Source organism: Orycteropus afer, unplaced genomic scaffold (assembly GCF_000298275.1).
Source record: "Orycteropus afer afer isolate SDZICR_OR568_19922 unplaced genomic scaffold, OryAfe1.0 scaffold00052, whole genome shotgun sequence".
Lineage (NCBI taxonomy): Eukaryota > Metazoa > Chordata > Mammalia > Tubulidentata > Orycteropodidae > Orycteropus > Orycteropus afer.
In genome coordinates this window covers 13,836,395-13,850,671 of record NW_006921639.1, presented here as the reverse complement: position 1 = coordinate 13,850,671, position 14,277 = coordinate 13,836,395, and the positions used below count along the sequence as shown (strand labels likewise).

At 42.5% G+C, this 14,277-nt stretch overlaps 1 protein-coding gene across 1 annotated transcript in view; it reads right to left on the bottom strand.

Moving 5' to 3' along the window:
• The window catches only part of KCNMA1 (potassium calcium-activated channel subfamily M alpha 1), a 1,147,148-nt gene that overhangs the window by 293,304 nt on the left and 839,567 nt on the right, over window positions 1-14,277 (bottom strand). The window contains exon 8 of the mRNA XM_007938677.2: window positions 13,122-13,213. Within this exon, the coding sequence (XP_007936868.1) occupies window positions 13,122-13,213 (92 nt within the window). The remainder of the gene's footprint in view (window positions 1-13,121; window positions 13,214-14,277) is intronic.

Sequence of the window (14,277 nt, the reverse complement as noted above, 5' to 3'; positions counted from 1 at the left end):
CTCCTTGTTTATTTTTTCACTAGCCCCACTCCTCCAAAAAAGCTAAAGAGCAAGAACTGAAGCCAATCTGACTGCAACCAGGTCCCCCAAGGGCAGGGAGGTCTTAGATCTTGCTTGGCCTCACTTGAGGAAGACAATATAAAATGCACAGCTCTGGGCTGTTTATTTTTAAAGATACTATATCCATTTTTACTGGAACAAGTATAAAGAACTTAAAAAACCCATAGCTCTCCTGTCACAATAAATCATACAGAGTAAATTGAAAATCCTATACAGCTTTCCCTGAATACATTGTGCTCACTTTGTCAAGGAGGTAGATGAAATGTGGCATATATTGATCTAGATGTCTCTGTAAAACTATAATATTTATATCAAATACATATGCTAGAATATCTTCCGTCTTTTTGCTGAGCCTTCTAATCATGCTTTCCTCGTCCAACCTCATCTCACTCCTAGCAAAGCCTCCCACTATTGGTAGCCGCTGACAAGATGGGAATGAATTTTAAGAAGTATCTGTCAAGGGAATTCAGCAGCATTTTATCATAAAGCAAGTTGGGGGTGGGGTGGGGTTTAGAGACCTAACAACCAAAACCACACAGTGATCAGTACTAAAAGTTCATGTTTCTCCTTCTAGGTTGAATTTGAACCATTCAGTATCTGCATAACTACCACTCCATAACTTCTCACATAATCTGAGATCTAGGAAGTTTCTGGCCTCTGCATTCTATATCAGTTGGCCATGGTTTTTTGGGCTGCTTCATCTTAAGCCAGCTTTCCCTGATTTGGGTCAGGTCCTTCAGGGTCACTGTTACCCAGCTTTTCCCTTGAGGTTCATGACCCCAAAGCCAAAAAGGAAGAAGGCTAATCCAATTCCTACCTTCCCGCTTCCTCTGTTATACCCCTTTCTTTACTGACAGCCTGTCCCAGAGGAACAGGCTTCTATGTGGGGGAGATCACTGAAGACTAACCAAGGCTAACCCTAGATTGTGTTGCTTCATCTTTCCACCCCACTGTGGAATCTGGCTCGGGACCCAAAACTCGTGGAGCTTTCAATACTATTTGTTGATCCGTGTACTAGCTGTAGAAGTGTGCTTGGCCTGGATATCCTTTGCCTTGGTAAATGTAGCAGTGTGTATTGCCCGCTCAATCTCTAACCCTTGTGTTAACCATTTCCTGTTAAAATAAATGAAAGAAAACAAGGGGGGGGGATGATAAGTAATTTCCTACCCACTGCCACATCTAGTACTTTGCTAATCACAAAGGAAGGAAAAGCATTCTCCCTCCTAGTGAGGAAGAGAATAAAGTAATCATCTTACCCAGCTGTCAATAGAGCTACTCTGGAGGAGACAGGCTGTTTCTGTAAATGGTGGCAGAAGGCTGAGCAAATTGATTCCAACAGTGCAGCAAAGGAGACTCTGTTACACAGAGCCCCAAGGTCAGAGGACAGACAACTGGAAGCCACAACAGAGAAAACTGGGATGTTCTGACCAAACTATAACCTGGGTTTGATTACTGGCCAACGACTCTCATGTGCAGCTACTAACCAGTGATGGCCCGCATGCTGCTATGACGCTGACCGGGTTTCAGAACTTCTAGGCTAAGATGGACTAGAAATAAAAACCTAACAATCTCCTTCCAAAAACGAGCCAATGAAAACCCTATGGATCACAGTGATCCACCCTGTCTAGGGTCGTCTTGAGGTGGGGACTGACTCCTTGGCAGCTAACAACATCAGGCCAACATGAAGCCTCAGCCCAAGTGTTAAAGAAAAAAATACAACTAAGAAACTCAATGTAGGAGATATTAGTTGTTTTTGCCTGTCCAGAATGTACCTTCCCTCTGACAACCACCTCTCCTTAATTAGATACAGTCTTGGGACCTTTAATCGAGGTTCCCTACCCAAGCTAGGCCAATCAGTGCTTCCTCCTCCAAATACAAATCTTGAATGGACTGACACTAAGATGACAGCGGAGCTGATTCACTCTGACAGCAAAGCCCTGAAAGACTTCCCTTGAAGTTGTGCTTCCTGAATCCCCAGAGGTTCTGCTTCTCTGGCTCTTATCTGTCCTTTCTGGGATCTTGCTCTTGAGTTTTATCTTGGATTCTATAAGACACTCTAACCTTAACAAACAAACAAAAATCACCTCTTCTGCTTAAGTTAGCAAAAATCAGTTTTGGTTGCTACAACCAAAGAGCTCTAACTTTATTTTCTCACTTAGTTTCATGATAACCCACTATGAAGGTATTCTTACCTTTTGGGCTTCCTTCTCTCTCCTCCTTCTTTCCTTCCTTCCTAGAGTAGCAATTGTACAGCTTTCTTAAGTAGGCAATCTCATAGTGGCTTGGCTCTTACAAATTGCATTGGTTGTTCCTGTGTCCCTTCCCAACACCTTACCCCTCTGCATTTTACTTCAGACTAGGAGGCTTCTGACCATTTTTAAGTAAGCCAGCCCCCCCCCCCACACACACACACCGCTTGGCCTGACTCTTCAAATCCTAGTTGGGTTTCTGCCCTTACAGAGAAATTGGGTCACTGGATGGCACTTTCCTCTATTCAGACCAATGCAAAATTGTCTGTCTCCACTTGATGATGACACCTCTAACCAAGCAGGCATTGAGGAAAGAGAAGACCGAGGCATAGAAAGGTAGAATAAAGGAAGAATGAAACTGAACAGAGACAGCTCTTAATTTTGCCATGGAGACAGTGAGCCATGCTAGCTTTGATTTTAAAGCAAACCCCACCTCTATCTCTAACACCCTAGGGAATCAAACATCATGTTTTATAGCACATGCTACTGGGTGTGACTCTCTCATCACAATCAAGTTGGCACATTCTCCCTTTGTCCTTCAGCCACACTCAAGGGTGTTGCCCCAACTCACACATGCTGCTAGCCATTTACTGTGTGAATAGACCCAATACATTTGCATGTGCTTCATCATGTTACACACATAGAACAGGGGGAATCCATGATATATGCTCCAGAGAGACTGGAGAGACGTGAAAATAGGGTAGACCTCAGAGTAGCATCAGCACCTCCCTACCCTTCCAAACCTCTCAGCACCCCTCTTGTACTGGGGGCATCATTAGATACCTAGGTTTTAGGTGGACAAGTACCCTAGTGTTACCCTTGCCCCAAACTATGCCAATGAGTATACTGGATGAATATGAATTATGAAACGATTTACCAGCAATCCCTCAAAAATGCTTGCCACCTTCATGACTACTTTACACCATCATTTAATTCAACATAGTTTCTACCAAAAGAGCATTTCACTGGGATGATGCTCCTATATAGTTACGTTTCTGCTTGGCTGCCACTGGTTCCTTAGGTGGTCCTGATGGGTCAAAGGCTTGTATGAGTTCTAGGACAGGAGGAATCTTATCTTCTTGTTCATTCTTTTAACCACAGCACTCAGCACAGTGCCTGGCACATGGTAGAGGTTTGAATAATTGTTTGTTAAGCAAACAATTAGGGATGGGCATCTTCCTAAAGCTTTTCTGTATACTAGCTAGCTTTTGTCTTTTAGGATCAGTGGCTAAGATCATATAACCTCACAGAGAAGGAGTGAATCTCTTGTTGAGTGGCTTCCATGTCCCCTTACTGAAGAAGCTACCAGAAAAAGGAGATAAAGATTTCCTGTGGTTCTACCATGGGAGCAGGCCATTGTTAGGCAACACCATGAAAGGACAAGTGACACCATTACTAAAAACACAAATGTGGAGAGGCAGTCCCTCTAGCAACAGATTCTGATCTCCATGAGTTTCAGCCTGCATCAGCCTATACAGTGTTTTAACAATAAGAAGAAGAAGAAAAAGACAATGGACTTGGCCAGTTAGAAAGTTTCCTCATTTATGTTCAGTGTATAATGGTAGCAGCAATGGATAAACCCAAAACCTAGTAGGAACAGCTTTACACAGCTTTGGAAAGACTTCTATCAGAATGAATGGCATAAACAGGAAGACAAGAAAAATGGTGGGACTTCATCTTTGGTGTTTACATTTGTTCTTTTGATTCTGAATCTACCAGTAAGGATTTACTCATCAAAGGTAAGGCTGAGCAGAAAGAATCATCGGGGATAATAATTAGAAAAACAATATACAGAATTCTTTTCTTTAATGGAAGAAAGAATATTTCTTCCTTAAAAAAGTCTAAGCTTAAATAAAACTTTTTTTTTATTATTTTTAATGTTCTCAATGGCTCTCCCACCTACATTTCTATTCTTGTTTTCAGAACAATAGCTGGAACATTTTGATATGTGTGTGGAAGGGAGAGAGGCAGCAGGAAAGTAGAGAGGAGGGGGGCAAGCATTCATTCCATTAGTGTTATCAGGAAATTGATTTAATATGCATCCAAGTCTCTTTAAACAGAGCTTCAAGTTTGAAAGGGACTGAAGATGTGGCTTAGAAGAATCCAAAACAGATGCAAAGAAAGAAGTGCCCACATCCACACCCACCAAGACCCCACTCGTCAGAAAAGAATATCTGGCATATTACATTATACGATACAGCATCTAATAGCACTTGCTTTTGGGGTCTGCCCCTCCATACTGAATTTCAGAAGCAGTCAAAGGGTCATTTTTCCAAGGTATTAGGGCAATCGCATTTCTTTTCCTCCCCAAAAAGTTTAATGGTAATCAAAGCAGAATGTCTAATCAGTCCAAGATGGTCTGTCAACTTGAATTATCTGTTTGTCTTCCTATTTACTGTATCTGTCTGTCTAAAGTTCTTTGTATCTTTGTGAAGATCAGTTATTGAGGCCTGTGTTTCCTTCGGACTAGAATCGCTACCAGATGATCCTTTCTGGTGATATGTTGATGATTTGCTAATTTATGGCTTTTAAAATTTAGGAATCTGAAGAAATTGCCAGGGAGTTCAGGCTGGGGAGTCACGTGGACCATGCAAGGAGATAGGCTTAATGGCTTATTTGACAAAGAACTGAAGTTTGTATAAAATGCAAAATGCAAAGCTTCAGTCACATGTCAACCAGATCGATGTCTTTGGAGTATTAATAGAATGTCTGTGATATACAAATTGTAAATGACATCTGATAGGAAACATCTCTCATGGGAGTGGTCTGCCCCTTGCAGCCTGACGAGAAGTGAGAGTGAGTGGTGTTCGAGATACACGTAAACAGGAAAGGAAAGGGGGGCCACGGTACTTAGTCTAAGTCAACACTCCATGAATTAATCCTGAATCTTATTCCCAAGTGCTAGAGGCCAGGCTTTCTCAGAAGGAGTAGGGCTGGAAATGTTATTTTAGGAAGAATGTCACCTTCAAGAACCAGGAGGAGAGCTTTAAATAAGCTCTAAGTTTGAATTTCCCAACCACTTAGGTGGCCAAATCATATAATGAGCAGCTAAAGGGAGATGTGGCATATTTGGAGATTTTTATGAGTGTGTAGAAATGTATCTGTCCCCAGAGCCTGGTGGCTAGTAGCCCTCAATAAACACATGTGGAATGAATGAAGGATAGGACTCATGTTAATTCTTTTTGGTGAAGGTAGAACATAGGGGAGAAAAGGGAAATAGATTAAATGACTCTTTGTAGAGAAAGAATCCAATCATAGCAGATTGTTTCAAATTCCAATTCCTTAAAAAAAAAAAAAAAAAAGTCTAGAACCAAGGCAGACAAAAATTCCTAAGGGTGATGGAGAAAATGGAGTTGAATTTCATGTTGATACGAGACAGCCAAGAAAGAAGGCTCAGAAAGGACCAAAGGATGATGAGTGAGATGAGAAGCCTGTCCATTTCTGGTAAGAGGAATACACCCACACACACAAGGTAGTGTCCCTACAGTAGTAGACTGCCCAACCTTCAGAGGAGTGGCTGGTGGGTTTGAACCGCCAGCCTTCTGGTTAGCAGTCAAGTGCCTTAGGTACTATGCTACCAGAGCTCCTGGTAAAAGGAAAGACAGAGTTAAATATGGATCCAACAGTAAGGAACTTGGAAAGGCAAATGAGACGCCCTCTACTGGTAAGTCAGAGGAGAGAGTACAGTTAGAGTTTGAGAGAGAAATTAGTTTACTCCTTTGTAGTTAGAACTAAAGATGGATAGTTACAAGAAAGGTTCACAAATCTGAATTTGAAAACCTAGAGTATTAGCTCACCTCAATTTAGGATGTAATGCTAGTTGGGTTAGGTAGTCATTTTATAAACTTTAACATTACCTCTTCTGAGGTGTCACCTCCTTGAACGACTTAATCTAGGTGTGCATAACCCGTTTTTTCTCTATCATAGAATCTCAGTCTGCTTTTGTTTCTCCAGTACATATTAAAATGCATAATTGGTATACACCTACTCCTCACTTATCAGCTATCTTGTTATCTGATGTTTCACATTTATGACAATACTCCAAAATAAATAATCAAACACTACTTTGTGCATTAACAAGATGGGGGCATGGCGACAACGGCTGTAGAGCATCCTCTCCCTTGAGGAGGGTCTCCAGGAGGCCTCTGGGAACCTGGGCTGCATGATCCCGTGCCCTCCACTTCCTCTTGTCAGTGGGGACGCCCCACCTAGCTGCTGTATGGGGCCGGCCTCCTTGTGGCCATGGCCTACAGGTGGACATGCAGGCAGCACCGAACAAGAACACTTGTCTGTTCTGGGTTCCCAGCTCCTATGTGGCCTGAGACCCTGTACCTCAAAACTGCTATGAAATAGGAAAGGAAGAAAGCAGCAGCAGAAATGGGGTTTGGAAGAAATGCATGTGAATTTAATGGTACCCCAGAGTAAGCCAAACTGGGTCGGTAGCCTCAGCTTTAGGACCGGGTACACTGCTGGGCTGCCAGTACCCTCACAGGAAGCCCACAGCCTTGGTGACTCGCCAGGCCCAGAGGGCAGAGTGGCTCACGATCCTGAACACAGGGCCTGCAGGGGCGGGACTGGAGCCCTGGAGGCGGCCCCACAAGGGAAGCTCTGACCCAGCGCGGGAAGGTGCTCCAGTCACACAATCTGGCTTTATCCAGCTTTGTCTCCTCTAAGACTCCTCCAGAAGAATAACCCGTAACTGGACTTACAGTGATGAGCACATGAGTAAGTCTTAGCTGCTATTATTCCTATGATCATATTTTCTAAATAATAATTGAAAAAAAAAAGAAAGGGATAGTCTGAAAACAGAAAAAAAAATCCTCCTTTTTCACATGATGTCTATTTTCACATAATGACCTGGTCTTTGGAAACTAACCACATTGGTAAGTAAGGAGTCATGTATTTCTTTATACTCCTGCTCACTGTCTGTAACCTCCTTGAGACGATAAAATCCACAAGCACAGATTCCACAAGTAGGTTGTTTACACTGAATGTCTATCATCCAACACAACCTAATGCTGTGCCTGGCATGTAATAATAAGTACTCAGTGAACGCCCACTGATGTAATGTAATGAATAAACCAGTGAATATGGAAGATGGGAATGGATAATGAGGCAGGTAACTGCCCTTAGCTGTTTTTTCTTCTTCAAATTTTGTTCTAAATCATTAGATACTCTTTAAAATAAGAGCATTTAAAGGACATAATGAAAGTTTCATAGTTTTTCATAGTTTCATTTTTAATGATCAATTCTCTCCACCTATGTAGTTTTGAAAGAGCTCTGGTGGCGCTGTGGTTAATGTACTGGGCTGCTAACCAAAAGGTTGGCAGTTTGAACCCACCAGCTGCTCCAAAGAGAAAGATGAGGCAGTCTGCTTCTATAAAGATTTACAACCTTGGAAACCCTATGGGGCAGTTCTACTCTGTCCTGTAAGGGTCGCTATGAGTTGGAATTGACTCAATTCACTGGGTTTGATTTGGGGTTTTATGTGGTTTTGAGGCCCCTTTCAGTTTTGAGGCCACATGTGAGGTTGAAGACATATTGGCCCAAATTCCTCCAGGATAGTGAGGATACTCTCACAGATAGCTGTGCAATTCCACCAGACAACTGCATTAGGCTGGACTTCAGACCAGGAAGAGAATTAAATAGCACTGATGGATAAATCTGCAAGAACAAAGAATGTTCTTAAGATAGTATGCTTGTTGGATCTGGCTGGAAGTGAGCCCAACTTCTGGCAGACTACTATAATTTGCCATGGCTGGTAACCCAGGAAATGAACTACCTACAAACGATGGAAGCAGAGAATGGGCTCATAGTGTTGAAAGCCATAAATAAGCCACAGATCTCACTTTGGACCATGATCTGACTGTCCATCCTTGAAAGTGCCTCACTGCTGCAAGTATACAAGAAGTTGACATTTCTAGTCAGGCCAAATTAAAAAATAAATAATAATAATGGAAGAAATGGTTTCATCTCCCTTCCCCATTTGTTTCCTTGATCCTTGGGACAGCATTGGTAGACACAGTGGTTAAGCAGGAGGAAACAGACTCATAGCGAAACCCACACCATTGTTTCCCTCCCTCACATACGTACGGGAAGGGAGACATATACAACAACAGGATCCTTGAGATTAGACCTGAAAGGGGCCTCAAGAGATGATGTGGAGAGGCAGTGTGGCTCAGTGGAGCAGACTGCCCAGGTTCAAACCCCAGTTGCACCTTTACTAATTACATGATGTCAGGCAAGTTACTTAACACCACCCTGTTCCTCAGTTTCCTCTTCCATTTCAAATGGAGATGATGATAGTACCCTCCTCTTAGGGGTGCAGTGCGAATTAAGAAAAAGCAAGTATCTGTAGTTTTTATATTATTTGTCATATAAGGAAGCCTAGAGCGTTGGGCTTTCTTGATTCATGTTCTCATCTCCAGAAGTATGCAGCCCTCTTTTCTGCCTGTCTAAGGAAGTGTTCTAAGAGAAGCCACACTTTACAGACAGATGGAGTGAGCACTTCGTCTGTGATAATTATTCCCACAACCAGAACAGAGGATCTCCTTATCCGGCCTGGGGACCTTTCTCCAAGTTAATCGCATTCTCTTTCCTGCTTGGTCTACTCCTTGTCTTTTACTAGGGACACAGTGGTTAAGTATTTGGGTACTAATCAAAAGACCAGTGGTACAAACTTACCAGCCATTCCATGGGAGAAAGATGAGGCAGTCTGTTGCTATAAAGATTTACAGCCTTGGAACCCCTGTGGGGCAGTTCTACTTTGTCCTGTAGGGTCACTATGAGTTAGAATAGCTCAATGGCAACAAATTTATCTTTTATTATTTATTCCTATGTGAGCTCTGGTGGCGCAGTGCCTAAGGCATTTGCCTGCTAACCAGAAGGCTGGCAGTTCAAACCCACCAGCCACTCCTCGGAAGGAAGACTGGGCAATCTACTTCCATAGTGATACCTCAGAAACCCAAGGAGGGGTCGCTATGAGTCAGAAAACCTCCAAGGGCTGAGGGAGGAAGGAGAGTAAGTAGGGACTCTAAAGGCCATAGGAACTTCACCACCACCCCAATGGCCCCACAGCTCTGAGCAGGTGAGTGGGGCTAGGCTGAAGATGGGGCTACTCTTTGAATAAGACTCAGGCTCTCGGCCCCAGAGGCTAATTATCCTCAACACTTTAAATTCAGGGAGATCTCCTGCTGCAGTCTTACACTGAACCCTTAGTTTTTCATACTTGAACCAAATCAGTTGCCAGTAACTATGATTCACGGGGACCCCATGTGTGAGAACAGAACTGTGCTCCACAGGGCTTTCAACAGCTGGTTTTTTCAGAAGCGGATCACCAGGCTTTTCTTCTGAGGCATCTCCAGGTGGACCCCAACCTTTTGGTTAGCAGCCAAGCTCATTAACAGTTTGTACAAACCAGGGACCCTTTTGTACATTCAAAACTATTATTCTTAGGAGGCCCACTAAACCCTCCTAATAAATATAGCTGATACACACATGTGCAACCACATCCACCATCAGCTTGGGATGTCCTGTGGGAGGTCAGGTGAAGAATATCGATGACAGTGGTGGAGGGAGTCACTCTAGGTCCTTGGTAACATGTTGATGGTAAAGATGTTTCAGTGGACACCAATTGTTTACATCATGCCATACACGTAAATTAAAACTGAAAATCAGATGCCAATGAAATTTTTCTATTTTCCAATATTCTGAAATTGGGTGTTGCATAAACAAAACCCTGAGCTTCTCTGCCTAAATTATTTTTACTTTAATCTGTAGCTTTGGATCGCAAGTTATCTTGAGTTCTCTGACAAATTAATGCATTGTTAGCAAAGTAATTTCGGAATAAAACACGCACACATAGACAGATCCCTTGATATGTACAGGTTTTAATTACTCTCTGGGCATTCATTTGATCAAATCCTGGGAAGAAGAGTGTACGTATGTAAAACACACATACTTATGCATAGATAAAAACGCAGCACACACACAGCATGCTATTTTAAGAATCTGAACTCCATCTTTCAACAAAGTTTAGCTGCTTTCATTTTGCAAATGCATTTAATTTTATCTGGAAACTTTTTGACATTAGAAATAGAACAACTGTAGTTTCTCATTATGTTTGCTGCCAGAATCCATGCTTGGTTGCTCAACTAAAGACCTTATATTGCTAATTACTACCACATGCCCATATCCCAAGCGAAAGAAAACTTATTGATTCTGACAGCCCATTCTCTCAACACTGAATTCCAAATGAAAACTCAAATTTTGGCCAAACATAACATTTCATCAATCTTGTTCTACTGACTGGAAAAACAACATCAAACAAAGGGTGCTAATGGCCCTTTATTACCGTTCCCTTCCCAAGCTTATATTTTCCGATGAAAGATCTAAGTGACCAAAGGGCTTCTTTAAACTACTTAGTAATTAGCTTTTGAACCAGGAAACAATGCGTAAAGTGAAGTGAACAGTCTCAGTGCTGATGACAGAAACCGACTCTGTCCGAGGAGAGGAGCCGGGGGACATTGGAGACCCAAAGAGAACTTTAAAAGCAAAGTGTGCATTTTCATAAAGAGAGGAAAAAGGACAAAGAACACCAGCCTTAAAGTGGTGATAAAAGATTATGGAGCAAGAAGAAAAGCTGCAGGAATTCTGTGATCTGAAGTCCCCTCCCCAGCATGTGGGGGTCGAAGTGACAAGGCAGAAAAGATGACTGGACCAGACCAAGGGCTGGTGAGTGAGTGTTGGTCTGAGGGCGTCATCTGGTCACCCATCAACAAAAGCTGCCAGCCACCAGGCCCACCCACATTGGACTAAAGAAATGACTTTAGAAAAAAAATTACCTGGAGTGATGGTCAAGAAATATTCTGAACAGACTGCAGGGCAATTGATTTTACTGACTTCTTCAGGGACAGGGATGGGGAAATGCTGGATTAGACAGTGGGTTGGGAGGCCACGAAGAGAGCCGAGGTCCTCCGAATGCGTTCTGCTTTATGGCGACCTGTCCCCGTCTTAAAGCCCAAATGAACAGAGAAGCTGTTTTCCTCTTGGCATGTGATAGATTATCAAGGGGAGTCTCTGAACTTATTTGGCCTCTTGGATTCAACCAATGGCCCAGAAATGGAACAGCTTGGCCCTAACCTCATCCAGAGCTGTTAAGATAATAGGAAGAGGAGGACTCCATTAGGGGGAAGTGGAGGAGGGTACTGCCTCCATTGAAAAGTCGCCAACTGGCTTCCTCTTGCACATGGTCCTTTGTTCCTTTGAAAGGAAACTGGTGTCCTGTGGGTAGTTCAAGAAAATGAGCCTCTTTTCCCACCTACTCATTTGCTAAACAGAGGCCTGGACACCTGAGCTCAGGAGGCGCTGGGATCCCTGACAGGAGAGGAGCTGGCTCTATACAATGTGGCCTCCTGTCGCAGCAAGGGGCGGGCAATTGAGGAAAATACAAGGCTAATAGCTTGATTTTCTCTTAAAAAACAAAAACAGAAAGCAAAATAAGCTATTCTAGAGTTTATCTTCAAATAAATGGAGGGAGGGAGGGAAAAACAGTTCCATTATGGAAACTTTTATGACTGGGATGGGGCATGAGTGAACATTCTACGGTGTTGAAAATAGCCTGTATGTGACCTGGATTGTAAGTATGGGGTGTGTGCACAGGTAAAAATTCCTTGATCTCACTTAAAGATTTAAATGTCTTATTGTGTGTGAATTACAAAAAATTTTTGTGTAATTTTGTTACTGCAAAAAACAAACCAACCTGCAGTTCCAAGAGAAAGCTTTGAAAAAAAAAACAAGGAACAGTTGCTGCAGCCTTGCCTCCCCTTACCATCTTCATAGAGGATAGTGCTCTAACGGAAGACAGGAATGGTGTCATGTTCTGCCACTTACTTCAGAGAAAAGCTTCTGGTTAGTATTGGACCCATACACTGATATTGTTGTTATGTGATCTGAGAACAAAACGAAAGGCTCTGGGAAAAGCACTCATGTATGGAAAGCTAAATAAGAGACCCAACACTTTCTGATGTCCAGACATCCCACAAACATATGGAATTTCAACAGAGCAATGAGTGCCTTTGAGAATAAGACTGATCTCCTCCTGGCTGAAGAGGAGAACTAGTCCCTGGTGGCCATAATGTCTTCACAGGAGGAAGACCATGACTTCACCCTGTAAGGATGTCCCTAGGACAGCATCACCCCATGCAGTTAGTGCACAAAGACGACAAGAGCCCAGTCCCACATCACTTTGAAAGACCACAATCGAATCACTAAGCCAGCTGAGGTGAGGAACAAATGAGTTTGGCCTACCCCTTAGGAGTCAAAACAGAAAATAGGAGCCCAGTTATAGATTAACCCCCTTCTGGGATAAATTTACTCTTCTTCTTGGAAAAGATAGGTTGGGAAGAAAATTTTGAGTGAGAACAAGGCCTAGGTACGTGGTCTGAGCATGACAGCTTGTTGGGGATAACCCCTGACGACACACCCCATGGAGAATGTGGCCCCTCCCTCACAGAAGCCCCCAGTGGGGCAGGAAGCAGAGCTGGATTCAGGTGTCACCAATACAAGGACTTTTAAAAGTCACTCATCCACATCTTTTCTGATGCAACTGACTTACTTTCTGCCTCCATGTTTGTTAAAAGTCCCGCCGAATTTATTCCGATTCAGGATGAGAGCAGCAATTTCGGGCACGTAGCGGGCAAACATTGCCTACATGCATGAAACAAAAGAAACAAGAGCCAAAAAAAAAAAAAGAATGGCATGCAGAGAGGATTCTACAGCAGGGGAGGCAGCAAAACCTCTTGGCATACTTACTTTCTTCCACTAACCGCACTATAGGAGCCCCCGTATTTCTTGCGGTTTCCTATTAACTCTATGATTTCAGGGACGTAGCTGGCAAACATGGCCTGAGGAGAAGATAGGAGACAGAAGAGAGACTAAAAAGACAGGCCAAAGAAAGGGGTGACCTTTTCAGAAGGGGTGGGCGGAGAATACTAAGATCTGAAAACACAAAAGGGTTAGAACTGTGAAGGTACATATTAATATAATTGATTATAAAATAAAATAAAAGTACAAAAAAGGGTAAGCTCGTGAGAACACACAGGACAAAACAAAACATTAGCCAACCTACACAACTAAAAAAAAAAAATCACAACTGAGAAAAGGACTAGGGAGAAAGGAATAAATAAGTTGCCACCTAGCTCTTCTTTCTGAAGAGAAATAAGTTAAAGGGTGCATGCCAGCAACGTAAAACATGCACACATTCTACTATGAGAAAAGACCTTTCATTCTGATTAAAACTTAAAGGAGAATCAATGTCTTTATGAATTATTAAAGACAATGAACACCAAAACAAAAAGAAATCCTTTCCATTGAAAAAACAAAACACAAAAAACAAACACTAGAAAGCACAAAAGGTAAATTTAGGAACTCATATGGGTGGAAAGGAAAGCAGGGAGGAAAACAAAGCTGCCATGTTTTGCCCAACAAACATCTTGCTTGTGGCTGGAGAGTCCTAGGCCTTCCTTTTTGATAGCTGGGTTTCATGATCTATAGGGACTTCATAGATGCTGGGGAAACACTTGTGTTAATGTACACATGCACATGACATTTATATACATGTTTCAATGTTTATGTCATGCATACAAAATTGACAGACTGGTATGCATAGAGAAATATAAATACATGTGCTGTTACATAAGTGACAGCCAAGTGTGAATTAGGATTTTAATCACTTACCTCAGATACAGCAAAAAAAAAAAAAAAAAAAAGTCTAAACTTCAAATGAGTACCTTGGAAAGACAAAAGGCAGCTACTGCCAATGTATTGCCAGAAATTCCCCATGGATATTAAATCACAACAGACATGTGAATGCTACATAGAGATCTGCACAGATCAGAAAAGAAAATAGGGAGGATTTCCGGCTTACAAAGGCGGTGGGAAAATGCCGTGTGTTGCTTGCAAGATGGAA